Raw genomic sequence first — 18,670 nt, forward strand, 5'->3', positions numbered from 1 at the left:
GCTAATTTAGGATGCAAAAAGATACTTGGGCCCTTAAATGTCAGATCAGCACCAATGAACCGATGGATCCTACACACACAGACAATGTTGAGTCCTTTGACTATAACATGGAAACTTGGGTAGGAGAAGTGATTTCCAAAATAACAAAGAGACATCAAAATACAAAATGCTTTAATTGTGGGAGAATAGGCCATCAGAGAAGGGATTATAGACAGGGCATTCCTAGAAATAATGTTTCTTCTGGGAATCACCCAAATGGAAGGCCTCAACCTCTAGGTTATGCAGAAGATGTGGCAAAGGCCGATACTGGACCAATGAATGTAGAGGAAAAAGAGACAAGGCAACCAGTTATCAGGAACCCCTTGAGGGACCCCCTCACAGCCTTCCATGTCAAATGTGGTCCAATCATTCTCATTCATTGTAAAATACATGCCTCTCCAGGAAAATTAGAAAATCCAACGTCTGTTATAAAAAATTGTGCTGCTCTGAATGATAGAATAACCATGGAGGATGAATAAAAATTCCAACAGAAAATAGTAAACGTATATTTTTGGTAGACTTCTATAAATGATCAAAGACCAAAGCTGAGAGTACAAATAAATAACATTATAATGGAAGGATTATTAGACACAGGTGCATATGTGGCTATTATTATTACAGAATCATGGCATCTGAATTGACCTCTTCAGGATGCAGATGTTCAATTCTTAGGAATTGGAACCCTATCTAAGGTAAAACAAAGCATGAGATGTGTTGAATGTGTAGGGCCAGAAGGACAGAGAGGAAGGCTAAGGCCATGTGTGGTTAAGATAGCAGTGAATCTATAGAGTAGTGATTAGTTACAACAATGGTATACCCAGATAAACATTCCTGCAGGCTCAGAAACATACAGCAACTCATGTTTTTGGGAAGGATAATATAAGGTACTATAAAAAATAGATAGTGGCCATTCAGGCAGTATACAACCACAGAACAATAACCAGCAAACTCTCAGAGGTACCAACGGCTCTACCTTTAAAATAGGTGACAGAAAAACCTGTATAGGTTAAACAATGGCCTTTAACAATAGAGAAACTGCAGGCTTTAGAATAGCTGGAACAGGAGCAATGAGATTCTCAAGCCTATTGAAGAATCAACCAGCCCTTGGAATTCTACTGTATTTGTTGTTAAAAAGAAATCTGGAAAATGGAAACCAGATCTAAGAGCTTGTTAATAAGGTTATTCAACCAATTAGTCCTCTACAATTTGGAATTCCTTTGCCTTCCCTATTGCCTAAAGGATGGCCTCTTATAGTAGCTGATTTAAAAGATCGTTTCTTCACTATACCTTTACAAAAAAAGGACAGAGAAAAATTTGCCTTCACAGTGCCTACTTATAAGAATTTTCAGCCTGCTAAAAGATATCAATGGAAGATTCTCCCACAGAAAATGTTAAATAGCCCCACCTTATGCCAATATTTTGTGAGTCAGCCATTGGAAATGATATGTAAGAAATTTCCTCAATCTATAGTTTACTATTACATGGATAACATTATGCTATCTGATTCAAATGTAGATGTTTTAGAAAGAATGTTTGAAGAAGTAATGAAAATTTTGCCTCATTGGGGATTAAAAATTGTTCCTGAAAAAATACAAAGAGGATATTCTATCAATGATCTAGGTTATAAAATAGGTTTATAGAAAATTAGAACACAAAAAGTGCAAATTAGAAGAGATTTATTGCAGACTCTTAATGACTTCCAAAGTTTGATAGGAGACATTTCCAATCTGTGGCCCACTTCTAGAATAAAACCTCATCAAATAATTCATTTAATCCAAACCTTAGATGGTGACAAAGACTTAAATGGTCCCAGGGAATTACCAAGCTGAGAGAAAACTGGCTTTGATCAAAAAGAAATTATTGGAGGCACACGTGAATCATGTGGCTCTGAATCTTAACTGCATCATGGTCATATTACCCTCCAAACATTCCCCTACAGAAACTTTAATACAAAGGGAAGATATTATCTTAGAATGGATCTTTTTACCACATAAACCGAGTAAAAACTTAAAAATTTATGTGGAAAAGGTCTCTGAATTAATTCTAAAAGGAAAATTGAGACTTTGTCAATTGTCAGGAATAGACTAGCAGAAATTATAGTACCTTCTCTACACTGTCCTCTTGAGTTATATCCTGAGTCAAAGGGTAACCTGTGCATCAGCCCTTACAACTTCAGATCATAACTGTAGCTCCAGGGGACCAAACACCTGCCTTCTTCAAAAAATAAAATCTCAAAGATTTGTTTGACATTAATAGAGCAGTCTATAGACAAATATTTTGTTCTTTCAAGTTACCATACCCTACCCTAAACAAATCTGTCTAGTCCTTGACATTAATCTGGGTCTGTATACCTATGGGCCTCATTTAAACAGCAGATTAAAGATGGTTTATGTCTTTCTTACATGCATGTTTGATGCGGAAAGCCTTGTTAACCAATAATCTTTAAGAGGTGGGTCTTAGTTAAGGTGCGGCTTTGCTGGGACCCAGGTAAAAAAGGTGTGCACCTCCATGTGCACCCTCTCTGCACCTTTTCTTGTGGGACATTGATGTGCTTGGATTTGTCGTTTCCTGTTTAGTGAGTTTTCTCCTTATAATAAATAAAACATAATTGCATAATTGTTTTATCCTTAGCTAGCCTGGTTATTTCCACACATGCTCATATACACAATTGTCTCACAGAATGAAGGTAGAAGTCATAGCTGACTTGGGAAGCGTCTGACTTATTTCCGAATTTTATAGTTTCTCCTCATTGTGGGAGAGTGAGAAGGGGGTGGCAAGTGGTGAATCCATCATCCTTGGCACCCCTTTGCTTTGCTTTTCCACTGTTGCTACCAGTGTCTTAATTCTTCTGGTGTTTTCAGGTGTTTGGCTGTGGGGAGCAGCAGCATGGTGTCACGAATGGCAAGCTTCATCATCCCTTTAACCAACCAAGTCTGGATCGTCCTGCCACAGGTCCTCATCACTGTCTAGACACTGGGATAACCAAGAGGCGGGGCAGCCAATAGATACTGAATTAGCAGAGAGGTAGGGCAGCCAACAGACACTGGATAACAGAGAGGCAGGGCAGCCAATAGATCCTGGGAAAGCAGAGAGGCAGGATGGAGCAGCCAATAGACTCTGGGATAGCAGAGAGGAGGGACAGCCAATAGACTCTGGGATAGCAGAGAGGCAGGATGGGACAGCCAATAGACTCTGGGGTAGCAGAGAGGCAGGATGAGATAGCCAATAGACTCTGGGATAGCAGAGAGGCAGGATGGGACAGCTAATAGACTCTGGGATAGCAGAGAGATGGGACAGCCAATAGACTCTGGGATAGCAGAGAGGCAGGACAGCCAATAGACTCTCAGAGAGATGGGATAGCCAATAGACTCTGGGATAACAGAGAGATGGGGCAGCCAATAGACTCTGGGATAGCAGAGAGGCGGGACAACCAATAGACACAGGGATAGCAGAGAGACGGGATAGCCAATAGACTCTGGGATAGCAGAGAGACGGGACAGCCAATAGATTCCAGGATAGCAGAGAGGCAGGACAGCCAATAGACTCTCAGAGAGATGGGACAGCCAATAGACTCTGGGATAGCTGAGAGATAGGGCAGTCAATTTTGCCATTTCTGGTTTTGTTTTTGGAGACCAGTATAACCATTGTATAATGGAGTTTTGTTGAAACAGGAGAGCTCACTAGTGGGTAAGTAAGGAAGTGGGGGTGGCTGACTGTCTTCAGTCCCTCTGAGTTATTATTCACCCCACTCTGCCCCTAGCCTGGAGCTACCAGCACTTCGGAGGGAGGAGCTCTGCCTTGTGTCAGCTCTCAGGTGTCTGCCCCACTACCTAGCTCAAACCTTGCCTCTGCACTTCCATAGTGGGCCTCTTGCTCTGGGAAAATCTTGGAGCCTGTCTGCTCCCTGCGGTGCCTTGAGAGGCTTTTCGTGGATGAGGCTACCTTCTTGAGTTCTTGTGGCCCTGGCAGTGTGAGCTGTTGACTTGTGTTTGGAGAGGGAGAGCAGCTGTGTTCAGAGCCACACAGAGGAACAGAGAGGCTGGGAAGTGGATGGATCATACCTGGGTTCTCCTGGCCCTTCCAATCAGGAGGAATATGGAGTGGGGGAGGACAGAGAGCAGATACAGTGATGCACGACACTGCATTCCAGGGACTTGGGACTCTCAGCATAATGGTCTCTTTCCCCCAGATGCTCTTTGCAGTTGCCCTTCTACACTCCTCGGCCTTTTAAAGCACCACTTCTTTTTCTGCCTGCTCCTTTCTCCAGGATTCCAACGAGCCTCTCCTACACTCTGCTAAGTTCTCTACTCTCTTCCAAGCTGCTGATACATGTTGTTGCTAGTTTTGTGACTATTCTGTCTGGATATCATTGGAGATGGTCAGCAATTTAAAGTCCATCCTCCTCCTGTCTTACACTTTAGTCATGGATAGTGACCTCAAGCACACTTGGACATGGCCTTTTAGTTATCCCATTGTGTGTTTGTGTGTGCGTGCACATGCAGGTGCATGTAAACTTTATGTGTGTGCGTGTGTGTATGTATGGTGTACGTGTGTGCATGCATATGTGTGCAGAGGCCAGAGGTCACCCTCACGTGTTCCTCAGGAGTCACTCATCTTCGAGGCTGTTATCACCCATTATACAGACATTACCTAGTAGTTTAGGCTGGATGGGCAGCAGCTCCCATGGATCTGTCCATCTCTGCCTCCCCAGCGCTGGGAAGACAAACACGCCCTAATACCTCTAGCCTTTCTGTATGGGTTCGCAGGAGCAAATTGAAGTCTGAGTGTGTGTAGAGAACATTTTGTTGACTGTGCTTTCTCTTCAGCTCCATACTAACGTATTTTTGTAAGAAACACTAGTGTGACCTCAGAAAAACACAGTGTGGAGTCCCACCTGTGTCATCTTGTATGCACAAGTGGAATGTGGATTTTTCTCTGGGAATCAATGGCCTTTTGGAGTGTCACCCACCTCCCGGGGCAAATGCTCAGTCCGGTCTGCTTCTGGTACTGGAGCCCAGCCTCTATCACCAGATGACTCTGAGGTTGAGAAATAGCTTTGGTCACTGTGGCTTGCCTTTCTTCTACTCTGGATATATGGGCAGCCGCTCTTGGTTGGGGACTATCCTGTACTTAAGTATTAAAGGAAAGTGGAAGGCACAGAAAACATGATAAGGGAGATGAGTTACTTCTAAGCTCCACACTGCAGAGTGAAAAACATTTGCTAGGGTACAAAATAAATCATGAAGACGATCAGATGAGTTAAGTGGAATTGGTCATCTCTGGCAATAATTGCCTAGTCTAGTGGTGAAGCGATGAGAATTAAGCAGTAAACCATGGTGGTGAAAATCGATGCCCACAATTACAGTGGTACAGGAAACACTACACTAAGTACCGCACTCTTAGTGATCAAAGTGATTTTGAAGTCATCGATAGCTTGCCAGAACAGAATAGAATAAAGTTAGCTATGCAAGTTTCAAGTGCAATAATACCCAAGAGGACTTGTTTATAGAAAAATGAAGACTACGACCACCTGGTGTGCAGAGATGTTCAGGGATATTAAGGCTTGGGGTTTTTGAAAGCATCTCCTTTAAGTGAGCACTTTGTATCTTAGAGGGAGGGAGGGAGGAAAAGAAGGAGGGGAGGGAGATCAAAATAGCCTTTAAAACAAGCAGCCAAACTCACAAAAGAAGACAGACAAATCCATAAAAGCAAACTGCTATAAATTCACACAAAAAACTAAATTGTATGGGAGGATATTTGCAAGGGTATTTTAAAGGCTATAGAATAAAAAGGATCTTTCATTTAACAGATGCTCAGGTGGACTTAGTTTTAAGTGCTTTGCTGATGCTAATTTTTGTGTAAAACGAATATATTGTTTCCTTCCTTTACAAGCAAGGAGAAAGACTTGCAGAAAATAATTAGTAACCTACGTCTGTCATCATAAAGGAGCCAGAGTATGGTCGTTGAATAAGATAGCCCTGTAGTAGAGTATGAGTTAAAGATGTGTGACATTTGTTTATGCTATGGAACATCTGTTGAACGATGCAAAGATGTGTTGCATTCATTTACGTTTTTAAAGTAATAATAAGTTTTTGTGTGTGTTTATTTGGGAGCTGGGTGGTGGGCCCCCAGAGAGTAAAAGATTTTAAAAAAATAACCATCTTTATGGCTCCCTTAGGCTCTTATATTTGAATGCTTGGTCATCAGGGAGTGGCGCTATTGGAAGGATTATGGGTGTGGCCTTGTTAGAGAAAGCCTGTCATTGGGGCTGGGTTTTGTGGTTTCAAAATCTCAAGCCAAGCTCAGTGTCTCACTCTTCCTGTTGCTTACATAAAGATCTGGATGTAGAACTCTTTTTTTTTTTTCTTCTTCAAGACAGGGTTTCTCTGTGGTTTTTTTGGAGCCTGTCCTGGAACTTGCTCTTGTAGACCAGGCTGGTCTCGAACTCACAGAGATCCACCTGCCTCTGCCTCCCAAGTGCTGGGATTAAAGGTGTGTGCCACCACCGCCCAGCTAGATGTAGAACTCTTAACTGCTTCCACAGCCCTATGTCTGCCTGTGTACCAACTGCTCCCCACCATGATGATAATGGACTACATCTCCAAAACTGTAAGAAGCCCAAATCAAACACTTACTTTTATAGGGGTTGCCACTGTGATGGTGTCTCTTCACAGCAATAGAACAGTGACTAAGACAGAAGTGGGTACCAGGGAGTTGGAGTATTGTTGTGACTGGCCTGATCATGATGCTTGCTGGAAAAATGTGGACTTTGGATTAGGAATGCAGTTGGACACTTTAAGTAGGGCTTAATGGTCCACACTAGTAGGAGTGTGGAAGACAATGTTGCTGAGAGCAATGTGTAGTTAGGTTTTTTTTTTTATTCTTTTCTTTTTGCTCTTTTGGGGGGTCCATCACCAAGCTCCAAATAATCACATGGAGGCTTATTCTTTTTCATGAATGCCCAGCCATAGCTTGGCTTATTTCTAGCCAGCTTTGCTTAAATTATCCTGTCTATCTTTTGCCTCTGGGTTTTTACTTTTCTCTGGTCTATATATCTTTATTTACTTTTTACTCTGTAGCCTACTGTATAGCTGGGTGGCTGGCCCCTTGGTGACCTCCTATTTATTATCTCTGCCTGCCAATTCTGCCTATCCTTTTTTCATGCTGAGCTATTGGCTGTTCAACTCTTGATTAGACCCATCATGTGTTTTAGACAGGCAAAGCAACACACCTTCATAGAGTTAAAGAAAAGCAACGTAAAAGTAAGCAACACAATGTTGCATCATTAAATATTCTGCAGCAAAAACAACACATCTTAAAATAGTATTCCACAACAGCAATGCATATTATAATGGCCCAGCTCAAGAGGTTTCAGACGGGAAGAAAATTAATGAGTGGTTTCTCTTCTTGTGATATTTTGGTGAGGAATGTGGCTGCCTGAGGATACATGGGAGAGTTTTGGATTAATGGTGTTGGCAGAGGAGATTTCAAGACAGCCTTGTATTGGCTGTTTTTCATGGTTGCTAGTGACCATTCTTAAGTAGATCTATAAAGAAAAGGAGCAAACTGAGCAAGGAAAAATACAAAATGTACAGTTTGAGGAGAAAAGGAGCATCAGGAAGGGTAATGGAGCTAAGTTCAGTACTCAAAGAGATAAAAAGTTTAAAGAAAAGCCCAATGCTAAATGGAGTAAAGGGAGTGGTGACTTCAGAGCAAGACCCCACCCAGCTAAGTTTTCCAACTTGTGAAAAGGAATTAAATGAAAGTTTAAACAGTGAAGGAAATTGTGTAAAATAGAAACTGATGAAAATGTATTTGGATGAGGTGGAGTTGTGAAGGTGAATCCTGGATTGTGTTGGAGATGCCAGAGCCATAGAATACCTTCCAAGGGAAGCTGCTAACAGGGAGTAGAACCAGCCCAAGAGAAAGGTGCATTACAGTGAGCAAAGTTAGAAGGAGGTGAAGTTCCAAAGAGATTTTTGACATCAGACATGGAGATAGAGTGTGGAATTTGCCCAGCTGGTTTCCAGTCTTGCTCTGGTCCAGTATTTCCTCATTATGGTCCCTCTACTCTGATTTGAAATGACAATGCATATCCTGTGCCATTAAATATTAAAAGTATGTGATCTTCTTGGCTTTGAGGTGTGTGAGGTTACTGATTGCCATGAGTATCAGAAGAAGCTTTGAGTGTTGAGACTGGGATCGACTATGGGAACTTTTACAGTTGGGCTGAATGAGTTTTTATATTGTGGCATAGCTACACGTAGAGGCAAGATGTCTTGTGCACACAGATAAGTTCTAGAGAAGCCAGGAAGGTTAAACACACAGCTCACCTCTTCAGTGGAGTAGGATGTAGCTGATCATCCTGGAATGCCAGGAATGCTGTAGTTTTACAACCTGCTGATTCTTTGCTGTCTGATGAGACAGGCTCTGCCCATATATTCCAGAATTTATGGTTTAACTTATCCTAGACCCTTTCCCCTAAATCGTGAGCATTGCTTTTAGACAATAAAATCCATTCTTTTTTTTTTTTTTTTCCGAGACAGGGTTTCTCTGTAGCTTTTTTGGTGCTGATCCGGAACTAGCTCTTGTAGACCAGGCTGGCCTCGAACTTCCAGAGATCCGCCTGCCTCTGCCTCCGGAGTGCTGGGATTAAAGGCGGGTCATAAAACCCATTCTTATGAGTGACCTGTGCTTTACAAAAGCCGAAGTGACCTATACGTTATCTTTGGGCCAGGCCAGTCCTGACTCCCACACGCATTCTGTTTACTTTGGTTATTCTCCCTAGACCCTTATTTTGAGCGTATGTACTTTGCTGAGAATGTCAATGTAAACACTTCTTAAGCGTTGTTCCACTCATGGGACTAAGTTAATTGTTATCTGAATACTTTTTCCCTCAAAACTGTGGTTGTACTTAAATATGGCTAAAATGATCTGGGCCAGGCTCTAGAGTCCAGATCCAGTGCTGGCTACGATAAAATTGGCCTGAGCCGAGTTTCATTCTTACCTCACTCTGATCCTTTATCCCTGCTTGCTATAAAGCCTGCAGGGGAGCTCTCACCGCTTCAGGCCTATGAGGGCCATTATGGTGGGTTGAATAAGAACAACCCCCAAAGTCTCAACCTTTGATTGCTTAGTCACCAGGGAGTGGCAGTACTTGAGAAGGATTAAGAGGTGTGTCCTTGTTGGAGTAGGTATGGCCTTGTTGGAGGAAGTGTGTCACCAGAAACTGTAAAAGAGCCCCCATTAAATGCTTTCTCTTGTAAGAGTTGCCTTGGTAATGGTGTCTCCTTACGGCAACAGACACTAAGACAAGGAGCTCGAACTCCAGCCCACACAGTGTCTCTGTTACATTAAGTCAACCAAACAAGAGATTGGTGCTAAAGGGAATGTGGCTGCAGTCAGTTCCCCTTTCCCTTCCTGCCCTGAGGGCCAGTTCCCTTCTCCTAGACAGTGTCTGGCTGCAGGGATTCATCCTTGTTTATGGGAGCCTCTTGAGAACGTGCCTTTGTGGGTACAATAGATTCTGCCTGCTCTGTGGGATGAGTTTTACAGTATGATTACTTTCCCCATTCAGTTTGTTCATTGATGTTAAATTGGTTGGGGAGCCAGTGTTTTCACTAAAACACCAGCTGAGAAGCTTTTATTTTCTCCTTCGAAGAGGATCACTTGTTTTGGTGCTTGTGTTATTGGCTATTACTTAATCGAACAAAGGGTGACCAATGAATTCATTTTTCTGTGCTCATAGGCTCACTTGTCAAGTTGTTGCTGTTGTTGTTTTTAAGGGAGGAAAGAATTACTTCAGCTCACAACTTCAGAGGGTTCAGTCTGTGGTCGTTTGGTCCCATGCACTTTGGTGGTATGTGGTGGAGGAGGTACTTCTGGGTGGGCAGGGAGCAGAGAAGGCAGCAATTGGATCTTCAGTGTTGATGCTAAACTAACCACCCTGCTAGGTAAAACAGAGCAAGAATGAAAGAGACAGCCTGTACCCCAAGATTTCCAGTCGGTGGAGACTGCAGAAGAGCTAAGATTGCCTGCCAAAGATATAGCTGGAGCACGGGGCATGGGAGTGAGCCACTAACCCAAGCTAGGTTCAGAGAGGCTTCCTGCAGGAAGGGATGTTGTCTGTATACAGGGACACACACACACACACACACACACACACGCAAACACACACACCAGGCACAAGGAACAGAAAAGCAGAAGTTTTGAGGGAAAGGCGCACTAGACATAGGTACTGTGGCTAATAACTTGTACAGAGCCTGGGTGGATGTCAAATAGTCTAGAAGAGTGTGAAAGTCACATATCCACCGTTTCTGGTGGTCCTTGGTGACCTGGCATGTGTCTGAGGCCAGGAGAAGTCACCGTAAGGGCTGGAGGGATCCCAGGAGAAGAGCCAGTGTGGAAGGAAGACCTGTCAATGTGATGTGGGCAGGGTTTCTGTCCGATGGCTAGAATGAGGCCCTGAGGTGGGCACTCCTCCAGTGTACACGCTCGGAGACACAGAGCCCAGGAGCAAAGATGTTAAGATGTGGTAGGAAGAGGAAGCCAGGAGGGGGCTGAAGGGATCAGTGTGTGGGGGAAGGGCTGACGAGCTGCAGAGGCCCAGGACCGGGAGAAGGGGAACACAGGAGGACCTGGGGACAAGGTGGGCAAGGGAAGCCAAACACATGTGCTTCTTGATAGGATGTCACAGCAGAACTGACAGAGCTTGAGCGTGTTTGTCATGAGACTGTAACGACAGCTGTACGTGTGGATTGTTTATGATGAGCCGGGCGTGTTCTCAGCCTTACTTACATAAATACCTTAGCAGTACTTGCGGGCAGTCCCTCTCTGTGTGCTGTGTATGTGTTCCCTGGAGCGCATGCACAGGCGTTGGATGTGTGAAGACCAGAGGTTGTCACCAAGTGTCTTCCTCAACTGTTCTGCACCCTCTAAAGACGTTGTTTGTGGGCGTATGATGTGTGCAGACGGGCGCACACACCACAGCCTGTGTGCAGAGGTCAAAAGGCAGCTCTGTAGGGCCAGTTCTCTCCTCCGGCCTTTATGTGGGTTCTGGAATTGGGTTCAGGTTGTCAGCCTCATATGGCAAACACCTATATCTGCAGAGCCACTTTGATGGCCCTCCACATTGTGTTCTGAGACAGGGTCTCTCTCTGGATCTTACTGATTCTCCTAGGCTGCTGGGCAGTGGTCCAGGGACCCAGCTGTCTTCAGTTCCCCAGGGCTGGAATGATGGATGCCTGCTACCCCACCTGGCTTGTTATGTATGCTGAGGATCTGACCTTCTGTCCTCGTGCTTGTGCGACAGGCACTTTATTGACTGAGCTATTTCATCAGCCCCAGTGGGTGCTGTCATTAGTCCCATCTTACAGACAAGGAAACCGAGGAGCCGGGATATTAAGTCGCTTACACGAGATCCCAGAGGTGCCAAGTGACAGGAACCCAAGCAGAGTGGGTAACAGCCACCAGGAGGGAAAAGGTCACGTGAAGTGGGAAGGAGGAGGACTACTGGAGGGTGACAGTGTGGCCGAGGGGTAAGTGAGGGACTAGAGTCTGACCAGAATGGAGGGATTTGTCTGACCAGGAGGCTGGAGAGGTAGGAGCCTGCTGGGGTGTTTTTGAAGTTTGTGGGGTAGCATGAGTTTTTGGGGCAGCAGCTTGGAGGAAAAACTGGGGACTTGGGGCTTGTCTGCTGTCTGGCCTGCAATTATTGCTACATGGCATGGTGAGGAAGTTTGCCTGGGATTTCAGAATTCTGGAGGTATAGGCAGGAGGATTGTGGATTTGAGACTAGCCTAGACTGAACAGTAAGATGCCATCTCAAAAACATCGAACTTTTCCTGGAAACCGGCTGCACACTTCCTCACAGCGCCATGCATGCGGCGATTCATTTTCACTATCTTTGTTTTCTTTCCCCCTAATCTCTGGAGGTTCTAACTCATTGTAAGTTTCATTTATGTATTTGTCCCTCTTCCTCATCATTTACTGATGTGATGGCTAATAAGACTCTATTTTATGCTCACCATCCAGCTGGTACCCACTACCTGTTTGTCTCTGACTCCTCCCCGGAAGACAAATTCCCAGTAACCCTGACTCAGTGACCCGCACCCAGAGATGTTCTGCCGTGACCATCTGCTTGTTATGTTATGGCTGACTGCTTTTTGGCTCTATAACCTGCTTATGCAGACATTCAGGTTGCCTGACTACCTAATCTTGGCAGAGTAAAACGGCTTTTGGCTTGCTTGAGTGGATATGCAAGGTGTTTTTGTGTTTGTCTCCTTTAAACCCCCCCCCCCCTTCTCTTGGCAACCTTGTTTGGCGCAGAGATTGTTATCCTGCTAGCAGTAATCAATAAATCCTTTAATTATAATTGGATTAAGTCTGTGGTCTTTTTTCCAGGGGTCAGGAACTCCCAAACCCTGGGTGATACGGCAGGGCCGATGAACTCGGGGCTCAGCACCTGGTTTCTGTACACTCTGGGGTCTAGAAAGAAATGCAGGGGCTTTTTCTGCCACAGCTTCTAAGACAGAGCCTGCAAGGGAACTAAGGCAAGCGGGAGTTGGCGCTTCGCTTCTTGGCCAGAAACCCTCTGTGGTTTGTGGATGACTGAACTGAGATTAAGTCTTGATGATGACAAAATGAACTTCCACCCAAGCACAAGTAACCTAAAGACCTCAGCAAGGACCCAAAGACACTAACTTTTAATGTCAGCCCCAACTCTGTTGTCCTCTGAGAAAAGGGTCCAGTAAGTTCTTATTCTCAGAAGGGTCCATTTCTTTTTTGTGTGTCACTTACTATCTTTGTTATTTATTTATTTGTTTGTTTGTTTATTGTAACATTTCTTCTAGGTTTTGTTTGGGATCCTGGCCATGCTGAGTGGACTGTTGTCGCTGAAGCTCCCGGAAACCCTCAACAAACCTTTGGCATCTACCTGGGTGAAGACTGAACAGAAGGTGCCAGAAAACAAGGACGGCTCGGGCGAAGCCCCGCCTACAGCCCAGAAGGGTGGTTCAGGCGAAACCTTTCCCACAGCCGAGAAGGGCCATTCAGGCGAAGCCCTGCCCACAGCCGAGAACACAGATGGAAAACACGGAAGTGATTAACCTGGGGGATACTGATGATGACCAATAAGTCTTACATGGCACCCAGCACTTGGGATGTTGACACCGGCGACTTTCTGTTAGAGAGGTGTTGTGTATCTGTATAAAAAATGCTGTGAGAAAGTTTGAAAGAATTGTTTTGTAAAAGCCAGTGAAATATAAACCGGTATGAAAATTCTAGTTCTTTGAAGCCGTGGATTGTTACTTATTTGTTCCTCATTGACTTTTCTTTGCGTTGGTTTCCCTACCCACTCCTTGCCATTACACAGGTTTGAGAGATCATGGAGTAGGCATCTCCATGGGTACCAGTGCTCCCAAACCCAAGGACTACCCCAAGGACCACCAGCTAGGAAGGGTGTATGTGAGAATTTTTGTTTCTTCTTCTTGCCCCATCCTCGCCTCTTCTGTCTTCTTTCTTTTCTTTTTGTTTTTTAAGAACAGAGTATCACACTGCAACCCAGACTGGTTCCAAGCTCACGATTGCCTCAGCCTCTTGAATGCTAGCGTTTTGAGTATGATATGCTACAATCAGGCTTTATGAGTTTTTTTTTTTAAACAACCCCATTTAAATTCTGATATTCTTTCCTTGTTTGTGAATCTCCCTCACAAAAGCCTTGTTAAAGGATGTTTGCCTTCACAATGAAACCATAAGAGGCCAGAATTACAAAAGGATGACCTGCTTTCCAGCACACTTGAAGGTGCAAGGTTTGGGTCACTTATATCTGCCAGGGACCAGGATATTTTTAGTCCAATATTTTAATTTTCTTCCCAGAGTTACTAAATTCTCTCTGGAGGTTTACTTGACAGTATGGAGAAATGGTGGTGTGCACACATACACATTGTGCAGTTAGCCCAGCATTCAGGGAGATTAGCTTTAGGGTCCATTTGACTCTGTTGCCAATGCTAACTCATGTGTCTTCCTGTTCTCTTAAGAGATCATATATGGGGGCTGGAGAGATGACTCAGGAGTTAGAAGATTTTAGTGCTCTTGCAGAAGACCTGGGTTTGGTTCCCAGCACTCTCAATGTTGCTAACAACCATCTGGAACTCAGGTTCCAGGGGACCCAATACTCTCTTCCCGTCTCTGTGAGTACTGCATGTAAGTGGTGTATGGACAGATGTGGAGACCAAATAGAGATCAGTAAATCTTAAAAATATTTCTCATTATAATATAACTTTTAGTTTATTTTTTATTTTTATTTACTAAAAATTGTCTCTTCAGCCTCACTTTATTCTAAGGTCTGTTACAAATAGCTTAACATCTTGGACATGGCAATTACTAATGATTTTGTAACCTTATCTATTAATGCATTTCAGATTTACCAAGCATTTCTCTTGGGTATGGGTGTTTTCCTGGTTATGATTTCATCGTAAGTTTGCTTTGTTTCTTTTGGAAGTTTGCTTTTGAGTATCACCTTGTGTTTGAGAACTGATGAAGGACTATGCCTGCAGAGCTAAGTCTGAGAAGCAACTATGTGGATTGATAAAGAATTGCTAAGGGAAATAAAGGAGCCATTTGACCTGAATTATTTAAACATTTTATATTAATCCAATTCCTGGGATAACTGTTTAGTTCTTCATCTGGACTTTACACTTGTAAAATAAAAGGTAAAACAAAACAAAAGGCTGTTTCTCCTCTTGTGAAATAGGCAAAATAAAACAAACAGGACCTGAAGAGAGAAAACCGTCCCAGGGTTTCCACTGCTATGATAAAAAATGCCATGGCCTGAAGTAACCTGGGAAGAAAGGGTTTGTTTCAGCTTACAGTTCCCATCACTGAGGGAAGACAGGACAGACACTCAAGCAAGCAGAAACTGGGAGGCAGGAGCTGATGCAGAGACCATGGAGGATGGCAGGAACTGGGAGGCAAGAGCTGATGCAGGGACCATGGAGGATGGTAGGAACTGGGAGGCAAGAGCTGATGCAGGGACCTTGGAGGATGGCAGGAACTGGGAGGCAGGAGCTGATGCAGGGACCATGGAGGATGCTGTTTCCTAAAGGCCTCGTTTTCACTCAGCCTTTTCTGGAAAGACCTCATCTCCGCCTGTAGTTACATTCTGGGGACTTTGAATTCCAACACAGGGATTGGGGCATTTATATTTTATTGCCTGATGTCTCAGTCAGCCTGGGTTGCAATATAAAATGTAAACTGGTTGGTTGAACCATCAGTGAGTTATTTATCACTGTTCTGAAAGGTATGAAGCCCAAGATGAAGATGCTGACAGAGCATGCATTATGAAGTCTCCTTCCGTATCCTACACATGAATGACATTTTTCTGTGTAGTTGCTGGAGAATGCGAGAGCCACCACTATCTCTTTTTACAAAGTACCCATACTCATGACCTCATGAACACCAGTAACCTCCCATGTTCCCAGTCATGTTGGGAGTTAGGGCTTTGGCAATGCATTATGAGGGACACAGATATTCAGGCCAGGGCATCATCTGTTCTCTGAACCAACCAATGTCTAGTCCAGATGATGCAAAGCAACCTGGAAACCATTCAAGACCTTTCAAGCAGAGATGGGTTGAATGCACGAACCAGTTACAAAGTGTAGAGAGGACTGACAGAATACACTGGAGTAGGAAAAGTTGCCTGGAGACCAAGAAAGCTGCTCACAACTGGGCTGGAGCCCGCTAGTCTGTTCTGCTTTTACTGCCAATGCTGGAAACACACTTCTGTTGCTGACCTGAAACCCAGGGGCCCACACTGCCCTGCTGCTAATAAAGCTGCAATCATGCTTTCAGCTTGAATTAAGTTGAAGTTTTCAGATTAATTTAGGGAAAACAGAATCTTTGTTCTGCCTTTAATTCTTCTATTAACGATGTGTTCTCTGTGTCTTAGGGTTGATATTAGGTTGAAACATCATGACTAAAGACACGATGGGGAGGAAAGGGTTTTTGTATCACTGTTGTTCATCAAAGGAAGTCAGGACAGGGCAAGAACCTGGAGGCAGAAGCTGATGCAGAGGCCATGGAGGTGCTGCTTACTGGTTTGCTTCCCATGGCTTGCTCAGGAGCTTCCTTCCTTCCTTCCTTCCTTCCTTCCTTCCTTCCTTCCTTCCTTCCTTCCTTCCTTCCTTCCTTCCTTCCTTCCTTCCTTCTGTCTTTCTGCCTTGTTTTTCAAGACAGGGTTTCTCTGTCAGAAGAAAAGTTCAAAGACAGCTTTGGAGCCTTTCCTGGAACTTGCTCTGTAGACCAGGCTGGCCTCAAACTCACAGAGATCCACCTGCCTCTGCCTCCCAAGTGCTAGGATTAAAGGCGTGTGCCACCACTACCTGCCCAGGCGGGTTTCTTACAGAACCTAGGACCACTTGCCCTGATGGTTCTAGGTTAGATGAGAAATAGATGGCACCACCCCCAGCGAGCTGGGCCTGCCCTCATCAATCACTGTGTTAATCACTAATTAATAAAATGCCCTACAGTTTGACCCTACAGAGGTATTTTCTCAATTGCGGTTCCCTCCTTTCAGATGACTCTAGCTTGGGTCACACTGTTGGCATGGGTTATCTTTTAATACCTCTTATGAAATACAATTTTATTCCAAAAGGTCTTGCACATTTTTGGCTATATATGTTGTATGGAATTCATATATGTATATATATGAATTATATATTATTGTGTGAGAATGTCATACATACTTAGACTATGTTTTGATCAGATCCACCCATGCCCCCCAACTCTTCCTCTATGCCCTGCCCAGTTTTCTTCTCGACTTCACTTCTTTTATTAGGCCCACTGAGTTCACACAGTGCTCCAGGTCTGTGGGTATGTACATGGATACAGGGCCACGTACATTCCTGAGGGAAATGTGCTCTCCCTCCCACTGCAGTTATCAATGTCAACAGCTCCTGGGCAAGCGGTGGAGCTTCAAAAGCTTCTCTCCCATCCATGCTGGGAGTTTTGGGCCACTGGATTTTATGCAAATCTGTGTATGCAGTTACAGACATTTGAGATGGTGTCTGCACAGGCCCTGTGGCCATGTCCAGAAAACACTGCTTATCAGTGGGCACCCACTACCTCTGGCTCTTATGATCTTTCTTCACTCTCAAGATGATTCCTAAGCCTTGTGTATGTGTGTGTGTGGGGATGTGATATACGTGTCCTAGTTAGGGCTGAGCACTCTCTAGTCCCCTTTTCTCTGCATGTTCAGCAGTTGTGAATATTTTTATTAATTGCCATACACTGCGAAGAGAAGTATCACTGGTAAGGGCTGAGAGATGTACTAGTCTATGGCTATAAAGATAAGAGCACAAGGAGCAGTTTAACACCATTAGTAGACAAACAGTAGGAGGTTGTCTCCTAGGGTGGAGGATGGACACAGCCATGGGTTCTTGGCCCGGTTAACAGTGGCAGGCATGAGTTCTTGTGTAATAGCATATCCTTCCAGGCCAATGTCATTGTAGCTTGCAGGGTTCACAGCTGGGTAAGACTATTGGTTATTTTTCTCCCCCAGTGGTGAGCACAGCCCCCTCCAGCAGCAAGAAAGCTAGGCAGTGGGGATGAAGCTTCCATATTGGTACCAGCTTAATTTCTCCATTTCCTATGATTCAGTTATGTGTGTCTTAGCAATAGAGCCTTACCATAAAGTTCTTTTTTTTTTTTTTTTTGTTTTTGTTTTTGTTTTTTGTTTTTTGGTTTTTCGAGACAGGGTTTCTCTGTGGTTTTGGAGCCTGTCCTGGAACTAGCTCTTGTAGACCAGGCTGGTCTCGAACTCACAGAGATCCGCCTGCCTCTGCCTCCCAAGTGCTGGGATTAAAGGCGTGCGCCACCACCGCCCGGCTCTACCATAAAGTTCTGAAGGGCACCGAAGAGCAATGGCCACAGCCTGGACTGTTTGAAGTGATCTATGGGGCCCAATTGATCAACAGTTCAAAAAGATGGAAGCCCCCTACAGCAAGCGGATAAGAGGGCTCTGCCCCTTGGCTGGGCAAGACAGTGGAACTGGCCCTGGTGGTGTGAGTGTGAACCGGACTGAGGGCCTGAGAAAAGAACTGGCCCGGTAACTTGTGACAGACTGCTGCAGGCTACGATGGCAGTACTGGAGAGCGTGCCCGGGCTCTGTGTGCGTGCGTGTGTGTGTGTGTGTGTGTGTGTGTGTGTGTGTGTAAACATGTAGGGAGTAAGGGGAGGGAGTGTAGACAATAGGGAAAAGCTGGCATCCAGGCCCAGGACCGGGACTGTGGATGGCACACCCCAACATCCATTGATGCAGACGGATGATGCATCTGTGTGAGCCGTTGGAGCAGGAGAGGGATGGGAACCTTTAGATCCAGGTCTGAGGAGTCTCCATGACACGGGAGGTCCAGGGAGCTGGGGAGCCAGGGCTGTGGTGTCTCCATGACATGGGAGGTCCAGGGGCCCAGGGAGCCAGGCGAGAGCTCATTGCAGATGGTGTTGTGGAGGAGAGAGGCATCGAGGCAGACTGATGATGCGTGGCAGTCGGCTCTTGTAGGTCAAGATGGAAGGACTGAAGAACAAAGTCACACCGCAGCTTCCATGGCGAAATTCTTTTTTCCTTTCTTCTTTT

At 44.7% G+C, this 18,670-nt stretch overlaps 1 protein-coding gene across 1 annotated transcript in view; it reads left to right on the top strand.

The window, feature by feature from the left end:
• Positions 1–13,145, top strand: part of Slc22a16 (solute carrier family 22 member 16) — a 41,910-nt gene extending 28,765 nt beyond the window's left edge. Inside the window, exons 7-8 of the mRNA XM_057759834.1 lie at positions 2,901–2,991; positions 12,891–13,145. Of these exons, the coding sequence (XP_057615817.1) occupies positions 2,901–2,991; positions 12,891–13,145 (346 nt within the window). The remainder of the gene's footprint in view (positions 1–2,900; positions 2,992–12,890) is intronic.
• Positions 13,146–18,670: the final 5,525 nt, after the last annotated feature.

The sequence above is a fragment of the Chionomys nivalis genome, chromosome 2 (genome assembly GCF_950005125.1).
Source record: "Chionomys nivalis chromosome 2, mChiNiv1.1, whole genome shotgun sequence".
NCBI classification, from domain to species: Eukaryota; Metazoa; Chordata; class Mammalia; order Rodentia; family Cricetidae; genus Chionomys; species Chionomys nivalis.